The sequence below is a fragment of the Primulina tabacum genome, chromosome 7 (genome assembly GCF_025594145.1).
Source record: "Primulina tabacum isolate GXHZ01 chromosome 7, ASM2559414v2, whole genome shotgun sequence".
NCBI classification, from domain to species: Eukaryota; Viridiplantae; Streptophyta; class Magnoliopsida; order Lamiales; family Gesneriaceae; genus Primulina; species Primulina tabacum.
In genome coordinates, this window is record NC_134556.1 from 41,056,824 (window position 1) to 41,072,088 (window position 15,265).

The following is a 15,265-nucleotide window of genomic DNA, read 5'->3' on the forward strand; positions in this document are numbered from 1 at the left end:
AATAATTGTGTGTCTTGAAAATAAAAGGGAAAACTTAATTTTGAATAATGTATTTTTATTATTCTGTGATTTTGATCATCTATTTATCAAATTTCAATTTTAATTTTGTATCTTTCAATTTTTACAACTTTAATCTTTTTCATTAATAGTGTTGATATGTCACTGCACAATTTAGTGTTACATCATTATTATATCTCAAAAAAGGACTAATTTAAAAAAAAACAAAAATAAAAATGACTAAAATTGTTTAAAAAAATAAATATGATGGATCATTACTTTAAGTTTGAAAATATAAAAAAAATTAAAATTGACACATAATCAAAAATACAATTTTTCTAAAATAAGAACTGAGTATTTCCACTTGAAATAATTAAACCAATGAAGTAAAATACGATTTCCTAGGCTTCTTTATTAATCAAGTTCTAATACTTTTTAAAAGATAATTCAAATGTATGTTCTCTTTGGCTGATACAATGAGATCGAAGTAGTGTGCATGGTGAGTTTCACCAACCACCTTTGCATGGTGACTGAAACCTCTTCAACAGTGTTTCCATCGGTGTTGTTGTAACATCCATTGGAGGATTCGAACTACTACCCTGTTTTGGTATTCTTCGGGGAGGCATATCTGATTACCAAAAAGGTTAGTAACCAAATACAACAAACATGTTTCAGTCCTCCACTGACTGCTGATCAAGAATCGGTTCTGATTCATTCTTAATAATACACGTTACAAATCAAATCAGATAGTCAAGTAAACATGTATTATATAAAGCAGTAACACATGCTAGCAATCACAAGCAAGGAAAGAAAACTCATTCTACCCCGCTCACTAGCTCATATCTCAGTCTAAAGGATCTATCGCTCTGATACCACCTGTTATGGGGACCCGGACGCTAATCGTATTCTTAATCATCATTGGGACAACTTAATCAATTATAATAAATAGGGTCTAATTTTTTTTTCTTTTTAAAATACTATTATTAAATGCGGAACGTAATGACATACCTTCTAATATATATGTCAGTATTAAAGTACAAGTCTTGTACTATATACAATCATTCAAACTAAGGTTTAACGACTACAAATCAAGTGTTTAAACTCTATCTTAATCAAAGTCCGTAGTCTCCACTCTAATCACGATCTCTCTTCATCTCCTCGACCCTGAACATGTCCCACCTGTTGTCATGCACACATACAAACACGACAACTGCCAAATAACTCCGGTGAGATATATATCCCAGTATAAACAGTGTAAACATGCAGTCATATAAAAGCATATATAAAAGCATGAAACACATATCAATAACATGTATCAAATCTGCAAAACATGTATCAATACAATCTCTGAATCACACTCTGTGACTCCTAGACTCTGACTCGACTCATCGTAATCTAGGGATCCCGATCTGAATAAGAACGCAACGTTCTCCCATCTACTTTACCCTAGCTAGATGGTGGTACGTTCTTAGTCCCAGACTTTGGCTGTCTATATTGAAGATCTGCAATAGGAGTCGGTCTTCTCCTCAGTCTATCAATATATATCCAAAAGTCCAGTAACTTGGCGGTTCTACCAAAGACTAGGCGGATCTGCCCAACTATAACTCATGCTTTGCTACAATTCAATAGAGTAAGCATATCAATATCAAGCATTGCAAATATCAAATGCAATAATCATTCAGTATGTGATTTTGGGAAACTCAAGTCAAATCTACTCGAGTTCTGCAATCCCGAATCAACATTTATTTATACCTTTCTTTCTGTCAATCTGACTCTGTCAAAGTCCCGAACTCAAATCTGTCAATACTCAATCTGACAATAACAATAATGAGGAATACAATATCAATACCACACTTAATCAATACTGGATATAATCAGAATTGAATCAAATCCTGTTTCAACAGCATCACTGTACAATCTCAATATACCCAGCAATATCCATCAACATATATCAATTCCAACATCTCATAATCGATAGAATACAAATCTGATATCAAATCTCAATCAAATCAACTCCGAAAATCATAGCAATTCTATACGGTATCCGTTCTTCAATCCGGTTTTGATTATACGATGTCTAACATATCAGAAACACCATATATGAATCATATCTGATTCCTTCAACATCATATTTTCAAATCATATCAGAACATAATAAAACTTACGTCCAGTTGAAGCCTGCGTCGATAGAACTCAGTACTGAAGTCGGATTCAAAATCAGACGGACGGATCGAAATATAAAGGCGTAAGAATTCTTCAATTCTTTCTCGTGCTTCCCTTTCTTCGTTTCTTCCTTTTTCTTTCTGAGGAATGAATTTTGATATGTTTATATATATCCTGCATGTTTTTAAGCTAGGTGGCTCATTTCTTTGCGCAGCACGTCTCGCGCATATGCGCGACCCTCCTCGGCGCATATGCGCGAGACAATATGTCTCGGCGCGTCTGTCTCACGGTAGCTCGCGCATATGCGCGTCCCTCTTCCGCGCATATGCGCGAGGTCCTCTGGAATTTTACTTGGCTTCTCGGATGACTCGCGCAAATGCGCGCACCACTTCCGGGCATATGCGCGCACCACGAGGTTCTCTGGACATGGTGTTTGCCAATACACCTCCTCGCGCATATGCGCGAGGTCCTCTGCCTTCCTCGCGCATGTGCGCGCATCATGTCGCGCATGTGCGCGAGAGACACTGTCCTTGTACATTCGACCTCACATGCTGAATCAAATCGTGTCCCGATTAATCCTCTCCTAATCATATCAATTCACAATAAATCATTTCGTAGATTAACGGATAAAAATTCCGGGCATTACACCCGGCCAACCCAATCATAAATAATATTTGAACAAGTATTACACCAATTTTCAAATATCTAACTATGCAAACACATCGACAATAATTACGTTTATTAACATTATTAAAATCCAAACATACATGAGAAATTATAACTCACTCATTCCGTTCTTGACTTCTTGCATAAGCAAGTTTCCAAGCACTCGGTCGAAAGACCGGTGTCGAATATCCGACAGCAGTTGCAGCAATCAACATCAAGAAGAAGCTAAGCAGTCGCCATGTACGAATCAAAGAAGCCATGAATTTTCCTCAGTTCATCTCTCCAATATATGTCCAAATTGACTTGAAAATGTAATATTTATACATATCAGAAATAGAATACATGAAAGTACAACCTTAGTGACCATCACGAACATGTGGCTGCTCAAGTCAAAGTAGAACACTAAACATTTTATGACATATAAAAACGTAAAAACATTGATTTTCATGATTAATGCATAATATGGAGCGATTTATCAATTATGGGTATATGATTTGGTTACATTTTGGAAATCTTCGCTTTCAAAAATTATACGGTAAGCAAATCCAGTGTAAGACTTCCTTGCAATTTCGATCAAATTTTGTGACCAAAATTGAAATTGACTATCGAAAATTGCTTAGCTGATCAGATATGTAGATTTTTTTAAATAAATCCCACTTAAGCAAATAAAAATCAGTTCAATAATTAAGCTGAGATAAAAACAACTCGCGCTGAAATTCAAAGTTCACGTCAAGCCGAAACTAGTCCCTTTTCTGAGATTCCAATAGGCTAGAAAAATTCAAGCTCAAACTCGAACAATTAATTCAGTTAAATTTCTAATTTGTTTATTTTGTTATGAACATACGCATGATACAAGCTGCCACATATAAACACTCAAAACTATCAAGCATTTGCCATTATAATCTTTTTTGAGCTGAAAACTCTTCTTCTCTAAATATATCCTCAGATATACATAATTTGTACATTTTCTCCTCTTCCACATCCATGTATCCACTATATTCTGCATAAAATTCGAAAATCTTCGGTTATTTACATAAATAGACTGAAGAACAAAATCTCATGCAGGTTTCAAATGAAAAAACTGCCTACTTGAGAGAGGGAGCTAGCCGGAGCGTACGTACCAGAACTCATGCCTCACTTCCTTCAGGCAATGTGATCAACCGTGACTTCGAGTCGTACAACATCTCCGTCCCACAACTAAACAATGTTTCATGATCACAATTGGAAAGGGGAACAATTTAGCTAAAGTCCGAAACTAGACCCGAGCACAGTTCAAATTGAACTGTGAATCGATATCAAAAAAATTGTCATAGCTAGAGAAAGGCATAAAATCATCGAACTTACTTTGAACATTTTACTTTGTTGGTGTCACCCCCACTTGATACAGATAATATGGTACCAAAGAATGAATTGTTTTCTGTGCCACAGTTTGGACAGAGGCCCTGAAATATTAAATTTCATCCGTTGAAGAATATGTAGCGCGAGATTGCAAATTTCATATCTTTATTCAAATCTTACCACCAAGATCAAGAAATCTTTCACAATGAAGTTTGTGAGCGTGTAAGACAACCATAATATCACGGGGATAGCTGCAAACCATGTGAAAATGAAACTGAATGGCTCTGGCAGCTGCAATGATAATGCTTTTAGAGTTTATGCAACAGAGTATCCAAGTTAATGTAGATCATCCGAAGCATCTGAATATTTATTTGAATTAATATTCCAGTTTGAGCAAGTGGATCTTTGTGTCAAATTGTAGCAATACGCGCTACCGTATACAAGGAACATTTTGTATAATGCTGTCAGATGCAAGAAAGATCTGTCTCCAATTAACAGTTTTGGTATCGAGAATACAAAAGGATTATCAAATTTGTACTACTTTATTACCTCTAAAAGATAGGTGATTTCAAATCCCGTCAAATCGTCAAGAAAGAAAAACCTAAAAAGGAGAGTTGAATAAATCAGTTAACACAAGTATTATGTTCTTCACAAAAAGAAAAAACAAATGATACAACACCAGGGTAGGTATATTAGAATCCAATAATAAAGTTGATCTTGATTGCATATTAATTCAAAATCTTTAAAAACTCTGCATGTAAGAAGTTATCTTCTCGAACTTCATTCATTGTTGTTAGCAAGAATTCTTTTAGAATGCTGTCATCGAGTAATTCATATAAACTACTTCATTGAAGCTTCCTTTGGGTCAATGAAATTCGATTTTGCGAATAAAATAAACATTCATACCAATATTTGGTCACTTACAATCCCAAGGCAACCACCGCTGCTGGTACATTCAAAAGAAACATTTTGAGATAGTCAACAGAGAGATCGCTATAAACCTGCAAGATAAAGAAATACAATTCAATAGAGAGCACAAACGTGCTAAATATCCGAATCGCAATTGCATCCATCACAACTGATACCATAAAATAAGATTAAATACAAATGACGAAATAGTATAAGCTAAACCAAGAGAACTATGTAAAATCACTAATATGAAAAACAGAGAGAAGTCGAGAACCGCAAGGAAACAATCCAGCTACTGAAGAAGAACTGAAATGAGGAATTATGTTTCCCAATTATAAATGTCATCTAATGAACTGAGGAACTATGTTTCCCGAATATAAATGTCATCTAATGGATAAATCACCGCCTTTATAATATTTCAAATTCGCTAAAAACGACCTCTGAAAATCAATTAGCTAAAACTCATATATTCTTAAATTTTTCCAGCTGAATACCGACCTGTGAAAAATTAACAAGTTATAAACTCGCATGTCCCTAAAATTGTAGCCAAAAACCACCTGAGAAAATAATCGAACTAAAATCTCCATTGTTGATAAATTTCATAGATTAAAATTCAAATGAAAATACAGTGAGTTAAACACCCTATTTCTCCCTCAAAAGCTAAGGCTCATCAAGTGCCTAATGGAAACTTCAATTTCCTTAAAAGTGTCCAAGTCACACAGAACTAGGGCATAAAGGAAAAAAAAAACAAAGAGTAAATACAGGAAAAAAGGTGAGGCACAATAACTAACCTTTTTACTACGAAGACTGCAACGAGGACCTTCAACCACAATATCACTTCCATCCATCTACAAGATGTTAATGGAAATGATAAATGGAAGAAATGTAAGGAAGCCAGGGAAAAAGTAAGACAATATAAAGTATCACTTGAATACTCAAAAGATATGCTGGATGGTCATATGATATGACAGAAGCTAAACAATATAGTTAGGTTTCTAAGATGATGACTCATTCAAGTACTAAGATATCACGCAAGAACATATTTTACTTTCTTTATTAAATGTTTTTTGAAGAAATACTAATCGAATGATAAACACCGTCACCGATTTAAAATATATTATTCACTTTCTGAAGTTCATTCTTAAGTTAAACAAACCTTAAGTTTCTGTTTCAGTTCGTCAAACTCTTTGTCTGTCAAAATTTGGTTCCCAGATACATATGCCATTGAAGCTTCCAAAAACCTCTGTTCATTAGCACCTTCATTGCAAAAAATCCATTTACAAATTACACAATTGATTCAAATTCAAACATTACAAATAGCAAGTAAAAATAAAAGTTGGGATAGAAGTACTGTACTTAGCATTACAACGCTGCTCCCCTCCCACATTAGTTCTTCCTTGAGGTTGTCAAATTCCTCATTCGACATGGTGGATTTTCCTTCATAATAGAAAGCCTGCAATAAAGCAGCAGATCAGATTTCAAAATATGAATTCGACAAGTAAAAATCGGAGGAAAAGACCTTCAATCATCACCTGAAGTGCCTGAAGAAATTCTTGTTCCATCTCCCCAATAGTCTTTTTTCGTTTTCTATCTATGCTACAATAGGGTAAGACATTGCTGTCAACCACATCATCTTCTTGGGCCTGACCTGAAGGGTACATGGGATTCAATAACCTGAATATCGCAAGTATTCCAAGGACCAAATCTTGCCATCGGAATAAGAAATCGAGAAAATCTACCACGTCTGCGGCATGTTAAAGAGATTTTCACAGGAAATAAATGCTAATCCTTTGCGATACAAGTCCTGAAGATGATCAATGAAACAGAAAGAATAACAATTTGTTCAAACTGCACATGGAAAGTGTCTTCTTTGATAAAACTTAACAAATAGAACTTTTTAAGCTCAGTAGTCACTAGCCATGTCTCTGTTGATTTTAACTAATTCTGTAGACCTATAATTTTCATTCATGTATCATTGATTTAAACAACAGATGGTGGTTCAGGCTGCGATACACATCTGCATGATTGACGTTAATTGATTTTTTCACAAACAAGATGTTTTCTTTCACAAAGCAGGAGTTTTCTTTCACAAATATGACACAGGTGCCGAACTATAAGTCGGTATCATATTCTTCTGCAATTAATATTTCTATATATATATATAAAAAATCAACGCCTAGAAACTAACTCGATAGTCATTGGCTCAAGATCAGAATCCTAACCTGGCTTGTCAGTAGTGGACTTGGCGGAAACATCCAGTAGTCTACGTTGAAGCGACAACTTGGCGGCACCAAAATGAATCGAGTGAGCTCCTGGAGCAGAAGATGGTAAGGAAGAAACAGAAACGAACGGTTTCCTGATGTGAGCCATTAAAAATATCGGCTTTGCTACGGCGAACCCAAGTTTGGAACCCATTTGCGGCGGCGGCGGAAGGAGCCGAATTGAGAGCAGGGGACTGAGAATAAGCAGTGCATCCGCGTAAATGAAGGCTCAGTGTAGAAGATAAGGCGATCGAAGAATGAGTGGACGGAAACAAAGATATGTTGTCGGAGTTTTTTGTCGTGATTCCAAGGAAAATATTGTGATTTGGTTGGGATTGGTTGCTTCTTTCTATTTCATCCATAATGACGTTGAAAAAAAGCGACAAAAACTGGTGTGATAGATCTCGAAGTCGTATTTCGTGAGATATATTTTTTATTTGGATTATCAATGAAAAAATATTATTTTTTATGTTAAAAATATTATTTTTCGTTGTAAAAATCGGTATGATTGACCTGTCCCACGGATAAATTTTTTTTTTTTTCACAAAAAACCTACTCTAAAAAATTACATTTTTTCCTCCTTTTTTTGTTTTTAAATTTCTATCGTTTTTTCACTTATCAACACATCATTGTGTTTTTTTTTTTGTTATTGATATCATTTTCTAACATCACAAATGACAAAAATTGAATAAAAAATGCAAAGTAATTGTATTATTTTCTACTCTAAAAACAAGATTAATCATCATTTTAATTATATTGATCGATTAAAAAATAAAAGAATATTTAACATCAAGTTTTAAATAATAAAAAGACAAATCTCTTGATAAAAAATCGGCGCACGTGAAAGTTTTTGCACTTGATTTTCTTCGTAGTTTGAATACGTGTATTTTAATTTAATATAGATAAAAAATATATATATTTATATTATTATATTTTTATCAATCAATATATCAAAATATATTTTAGTGTGTTTATATTTTATTTATTGATTTTTATTTTATCAATATATAGTATATAATTGTAATACTATAATATAGAGAAAAACAATTATCATTTCATTATATATTTATATTAATCTGAGAATATAATTATTAATTGATATATATATATATATATATGATTAATAATTTAGTTTATACAATATGGCAATATATTTAAATAAAAACAATATTTTTTTAACAAACAATTAATAAAATAAATTTAGAAAAATGTGTCGTTGATTTAATTTTTTAAAAAAAGTAATGATACCCAGGGATGAACCCATCAAGATCAGGTAACCCATCAAGATCCGGCCCAAACCCTTGGCCCATCCCAAGCCCAAATGGAAGACAGGCCCATCAAGGGCCCAGGTATTCTCCTATAAATACCGGGTTTGAGCGTATGATATGAAATTCAATATATTGTTTTCAGCAGCACCCTTAGCTGCTCCCCCCATAGATCCTCAGTCTCTGACTTGAGCGTCGGAGGGGCTACGCCAGGACACCCTCCTGGCCCCCTCCTAACGATCTTATTTGTGATTTCAAGCTTAGGGTAATTTTGGAACCTGCGTCTGGATTAGTGACACTTGCTGGAATCGGACCCTAAATTTCCCGTGAGTATCACTTGGCGCCGTCTGTGGGAAATATTTGAGTTGAGACGTAGAGATGGTAGGGAGGAGAGGGAGTAGAAGAGTTAACTCAGCGTCATCGCGTCCTCAGAGGGGACCCGAACAGTCTCATGCTAAGGCGAGGCAGGAACAACCCCATCAGTAGACAAGAACTGAACAACCTCGTCAAGAGACCAGGGTCGAGCAACCCCGTCCTAATGAAAATGTGGGGAACTTGACCCTGGAGCAGTTGGGTCAATTTATCACTCGGACAGTGGATGAGGCTATGAAGAGTAACCAAGAAGCTGTGTTCATTGAAGAGCAGGCCACTCGCCAGGAGCGAGAGGAAAATGTTGAGGGCCAGCAGAGCAGAATTGAAGAGACCCAGCCCCTCCCAAGCGAAGGGAATGCAGAGATTGGAGAGATGTGGAAGGAAATACGGATGTTGAGACAACAGGTGGGAAGTAGAGCGCCGGCCCCTAAGAAAGGAAGTCCTTTTTCGCTTGCCATTCTGAAAGAAGGACTTCTCCCGAGTTTCCGACAACCGAATGTTGGAGAATATGATGGACATACCGACCCCGAAGAGCATTTGGGGAGATTTGAGAATGCGGCTCTGTTGCACCAATATTCAGATGGAGTCAGGTGTAGGGTTTTTCTGGGCACGTTGGTGAGGTCAGCCCAGCAGTGGTTTAACACTTTGCAGCCCAACTCTATACGTTCTTTTGAGGACTTCTCAGCTGCCTTCTTGCACCGATTTACTAGCAGCAAGAGACACCAGAAAAATTATTTGAGACTGTTCGTGATGAAGCAGCAAGAGAATGAAACTTTACGAGAATTTGTCCAGCATTTCAACAGCGCAGCGCTGGAAATACTAGCGGCTACTCCTGACATCATGATAAGTGCCTTCACACAAGGATTGAGGGGAGGGGAGTTTTTCAAGTCGCTGGTCAAGAAGCCCCCGTCAAGCTATGATGAACTGTTGGCTCGAGCTGAGAAATATGTAAACTTGGAAGATGCCCAACGGTACAGAAGGATGGAGAACCGGCACGGAGGAAGTAGAGTTGAGGGAGTGGAGAAAGGAGGAAGGAAGAGGGGTGCGGGGGAAAGAGAGGAAGACATAACTAGAAGTAGAGGACAATTCTCATCACATGTTCACCTGGATAGAGTCATGACGAGGTGATGGAGGTGAGGGAGCCCGCGAGGAGGTGGGAGAAGTCACGAAGGGTTGAGTGCAGTGCTAGATTTTCTTCGCGGGACAGACGAGAAGGATCCGCATCCGGGAGTCGACCGAGGTCTCACCCGTCCCCTAGACGTGGTCAAGGCCCTCCATGGATAAATCAGGGGGTTGGGGAGCAGAGAGGGGAAGGTCGAAGTCAAGATGTCCTTCAGGAGCCCGTCGAACCGAGGAGGGGAACGAATGAGGATAATCACCCTACGAGAGGAATGATTCATATGATCTCGGGCGGTGCTACCAATGGAGGCTATGGGCGAGCTCGGAAAGCACATGGGAGAAGATTGGAGAACTTTGAGATATATAGTGGTGCAGACTTACCACAAGACCCCGTCATCAGCTTTGGGCCGGAAGACCTCCGAGACATTGTGACTCCACATAACGATGCCTTGGTGGTGACGGCCACCATTGCCAATTATGATGTGGCAAGGATATTTATTGATAATGGAAGCTCTGTGAACGTCTTGTTCAAGAGCACGTTAGATCAAATGAAGGTGGAAGAATTTGAGTTTGAACCGATCTCCACCCCGCTGTATGGGTTTGCAGGACATGCCATCCCGCCGCTGGGTCAGATTACTCTTCCCATATCTTTGGGACGTGACTCTCGGCGGGTGACAAAGATGATAACATTTACCGTAGTGAATACTCCCTCATCGTATAATGGAATCCTGGGACAACCAGCCTTAAAAGATTTTAGAGTCGTAGCTTCCACTTATCATCAGAAGCTTAAGTTTCCTGTGGGAAAAAGGAGTTGGAGTCTTGTGCGGGGACCAAAAAGTCGCACGTCGTTGTTATAAAAGAATCGTGTAGGAAGAAGAAAAGAGAGGTCGCGAGCATTCGCATGGAAGCTTGAGCTCAATCTTACAGTTGTAGAGTCATTCGCAGAAGCTTCTAAGTGGGTAACTTTGTCCTGTGGAGATACAAGAGGAGCAGAGTAGAAAGTTGGAGAATGCGCTGGGTAATGCTCTAAAGAGGCCCGAGAGCACTTATCACCTTAGAGAATATTAATCTTGACTTGAATTTTGCTGTATTTCATTTCTGAATTTGTCTTATGTTATCAGTTGAAAATTAATAAAGTCAAGTTATTCTATTAAGTTCGTGGATGTTGTTGTATGTGAGGATGAGAAGAATTTTATTTTCCTGCTAAGGCATCGCCTAGCAGAGGAGCAGAGTGGAGGAGAAGATTTTTATTTTCCTGCTAAGGTATCACCTAGCAAAGGAGTTAGAGGTGGAGATGTTGAATTTTTATTTTCCTGCTAAGGTATCACCTAGCGGAGGAGTTAGAGGTGGAGATGTTGAATTTTTATTTTTCTGCTAAGGCATCGCCTAGTAGAAGAGCAGAGGTGAAGAGAAGAAAAATTTTATTTTCCTGCTAAGGCATCGCCTAGCAGAGGAGCAGAGTTGGGGTAGAAGAGAAATTTTATTTTCCTACTAAGGCATCGCCTAGTAGAGGTGCAGCATGTAGAAGAAAAGTTTTATTTTCCTACTTAGGCTGCGCCTAGTAGAGGAGCAGAGTTAGGGCGCGAAGAAAATTTTATTTTCCTACTAAGGCATCGCCTAGTAGAGGAGCAGTGTGTAGAAGAAAAATTTTATTTTCCTGCTAAGGTATCACCTAGCAGAGGAGTTAGAGGGTGTGGATGTTGAATTTTTATTTTCCTGCTAAGGTATCACATAGCAGAGGAGTTAGAGGGTGAGGGTGTTGTATTTTTATTTTCCTGCTAAGGTATCACCTAGCAGAGGATTTAGAGGGTGGGAGTGTTGTATTTTTATTTTCCTGCTAAGGTATCACCTAACAGAGGAGTTAGAGGGTGAGGAGGTTGAATTTTTATATTCCTGCTAAGGTATCACCTAGCAGAGGAGTTAGAGGGTGGAATTGTTGAAAATTTTATTTTCCTGCTAAGGTATCACCTAGCAGAGGAGTTAGAGGGTGGGGAAGCAGAGGAGTTAGAGGGTGGGGATGTTGAATTTTTATTTTCCTGCTAAGGTATCACCTAGCAGAAGAGTTAGAGGGTGATGAGGTTGAATTTTTATATTCCTGCTAAGGTATCACCTAGCAGAGGAGTTAGAGGATGGGAGTGTTGTATTTTTATTTTCCTGCTAAGGTATCACCTAGCAGAGGAGTTAGAGGGTGGGAGTGTTGTATTTTTATATTCCTGCTAAAGTATCACCTAGTAGAGGAGTTAGAGGGTGGGAGTGTTGTATTTTTATTTTCCTGCTAAGGTATCACCTAGCAGAGGAGTTAGAGGGTGGGAGTGTTGTATTTTTATTTTCCTGCTAAGGTATCACCTAGCAGAGGAGTTAGAGGGTGAGGATGTTGAATTTTTATATTCCTGCTAAGGTATCACCTAGCAGAGGAGTTAGAGGGTGGGAGTGTTGAAAATTTTATTTTCCTGCTAAGGTATCACCTAGCAGAGGAGTTAGAGGGTGGGGAAGCAGAGGAGTTAGAGGGTGGGGATGTTGAATTTTTATTTTCCTGCTAAGGTATCACCTAGCAGAAGAGTTAGAGGGTGAGGAGAATGAATTTTTATTTTCATGCTAAGGTATCACCTAGCAGAGGAGTTAGAGGATGGAAGTGTTGTATTTTTATTTTCCTGCTAAAGTATCACCTAGCAGAGGAGTTAGAGGGTGGGAGTTGTATTTTTATATTCCTGCTAAAGCATCACCTAGCAGAGGAGTTAGAGGGTGTGAGTGTTGTATTTTTATTTTCCTGCTAAGGTATCACCTACTAGAGGAGTTAGAGGGTGAGGAGGTTGAATTTTTATATTCCTGCTAAGGTATCACCTAGCAGAGGAGTTAGAGGGTGGGAGTGTTGAAAATTTTATTTTCCTGCTAAGGTATCACCTAGCGGAGGAGTTAGAGGGTGAGGAAGAAGAGGAGTTAGAGGGTGGGGATGTTGAGTTTTTATTTTCCTGCTAAGGTATCACCTAGCAGAGGAGTTAGAGGGTGAGGATGTTGAATTTTTATTTTCCTGCTAAGGTATCACCTATCAGAGAAGTTAGAGGGTGAGGAGGTTGAATTTTTATATTCCTGGTAAGGTATCACCTAGCAGAGGAGTTAGAGGGTGGGAGTGTTGTATTTTTATTTTTCTGCTAAGGTATCACCTAGCAGAGGAGTTAGAGAGTGAGAGTGTTGTATTTTTATATTCCTGCTAAAGTATCATCTAGCAGAGGAGTTAGAGGGTGAGGAGGTTGAATTTTATATTCCTACTAAGGTATCTCCTAGCAGAGGAGTTAGAGGGTTGGAGTGTTGAATTTTATTTTCCTGCTAAGGTATCACCTAGCAGAGGAGTTGGATGATGGGGAGGTGTTGAATTTTTATTTTCCTGCTAAGGTATCAGCTAGCAGAGGAGTTAAAGGGTAGAGGTGTTGAATTTTATTTTCCTGCTAAGACGTCGCCTAGCAGAGAAGTTAAAGTATGAGGGTGGAGAATTTTTATTTTCCTGCAAAGGCCCGGCTTAGCAGATGGGTTATGAGATGATGATGACTATTTTAGCTGAGTAGTCAAGGGCGTGTGAAGTGGAAACTATTTCCCTTCAAAAGGTTAGTAGATGACCTTGAAGATGGGGCGACTAGGGCATACTATGTGCGGGCGAGCAGGCGCTCGGGCGAGCGTGACAGGGGCGAGCATGGAGGGGCGCCGGGCGAGCGTGAGCTAGGGCGAGCAGGAGCTCGGGCGCTCGGGCGAGCGTGACAGGGGCTAGCATTGAGGGGCGCCGGGCGAGCGTGAGCTAGGGCGAGCAGGCACTCGGACGCTCGAGTGGACGTGACAGGGGCGAGCGTGGAGGGGCGCCGGGCGAGCGTGACAAGGGTGAGCGTGGAGGGGCGCCGGGCGAGCGTGGCAACTGGGATGCTCGGGCGCTCGGGCGAGCATGATAGGGGCGAGGGGGCGCTCGGGCGGCAGGGCGAGCGTGATGCGCGAGGGGGCGAGCGCTTCGGCAGGTTGTGTGGCGAGCGTGGGCAGGCGCTCGGCAGGTAGCGGGGCGAGCGTGGGATGGGCGCTTGGGCGAGCAGGGGGGCTCAGCTGGGCGCTCGGCAGGAGGCGAGGGGCAGGGGACTCGGCTGGGCGAGCGTGGGCAGGGTGCTCGGCAGGGCGAGCGGGAGGATCGCGAGGCGCGGTGCGCGGGGCTGGGCTCTTGGACGCGTGGGGCTGGGCGAGCTTGGATGGAGTTTCGGCGAGGGTAGCAAGGCAATGACTCGGGCGTGGGTGGGGAGAGCTGGTGAATGAATTGAAGAGAAAACTATAAGGAGATTGCGATTTGATTTGTTATCAAATCTTTGGAGACTGACGAACGGCAGGAAAACTGCACGGCCTCACCCTTGCGAGTGCTTATTTCTGGAAAAATTATGGGGGCATTGCCCCCACACCCCCACGACCTGACCGGGCAGATCGATCCCCGCGACCTGACCGGGCAGGTCGATCCCCGTAATTTTCGCAGCGGCAAACATCGTTCGTTAACGACAAACGAAATAAATTTTTATAATACGGTACGTCCTAGTCGCCGATAAACCAAGGACAACACAACTAATCGAACTTTGAACCTACGATTCAGTTCGATTCGGGAGGGGGAGACTGGTGATACCCCAGGGATGAACCCATCAAGATCAGGTAACCCATCAAGATCCGGCCCAAATCCCTGGCCCATCCCAAGCCCAAATGGAAGACAGACCCATCAAGGGCCCAGGTATTCTCCTATAAATACCAGGTTTGAGCGTATGATATGAAATTCAATATATTGTTTTCAGCAGCACCCTTAGCTGCTCCCCCCATAGATCCTCAGTCTCTGACTTGAGCGTCGGAGGGGCTACGCCAGGACACCCTCCTGGCCCCCTTCTAACGATCTTATTTGTGATTTCAGGCTCAGAGTAATTTCGGAACCTGCGTCTGGATTATTGACACTTGCTGGAATCGGACCCTAAATTTTCCGTTAGTATCAAGTAATTTGACTTAAAAAAACAATTTAGGTAAAACATAAAATCGTATTTTTAAATGAATCTTGAATTAATTGAGATATTTGTCTATATATTCAACTAGACACATAGAAGCCAACTGCTCGTAAAAATATCCAAAAAACTAAATAGACAACGCTTGCATATTCTCAGAGTAATATCATTTTTT

The 15,265-nt window shown here is 39.9% G+C and overlaps 1 protein-coding gene across 2 annotated transcripts; it reads right to left on the reverse strand.

Annotated features, from left to right (window-relative positions):
• Window positions 1–3,590: 3,590 nt before the first annotated feature.
• LOC142552181 (PGR5-like protein 1A, chloroplastic) lies at window positions 3,591–7,624 on the reverse strand. Of its 2 annotated transcripts, none has more exons than XM_075661849.1 (11): window positions 7,296–7,624; window positions 6,606–6,721; window positions 6,430–6,526; window positions 6,230–6,330; window positions 5,865–5,921; window positions 5,089–5,165; window positions 4,714–4,765; window positions 4,345–4,455; window positions 4,171–4,268; window positions 3,916–4,023; window positions 3,591–3,826 (listed from the first exon to the last, which is right to left on the reverse strand). In XM_075661849.1, exons 1-10 carry the CDS (start codon window positions 7,486–7,488, stop codon window positions 3,954–3,956), a joined length of 972 nt encoding a protein of 323 aa, XP_075517964.1. In that variant the 5' UTR covers window positions 7,489–7,624; the 3' UTR covers window positions 3,591–3,826; window positions 3,916–3,953. The 2 variants fall into 2 exon arrangements, with proteins under 2 accessions (XP_075517964.1, XP_075517963.1); XM_075661848.1 differs by having other exon boundaries at window positions 3,948–4,023; window positions 7,296–7,623.
• Window positions 7,625–15,265: the final 7,641 nt, after the last annotated feature.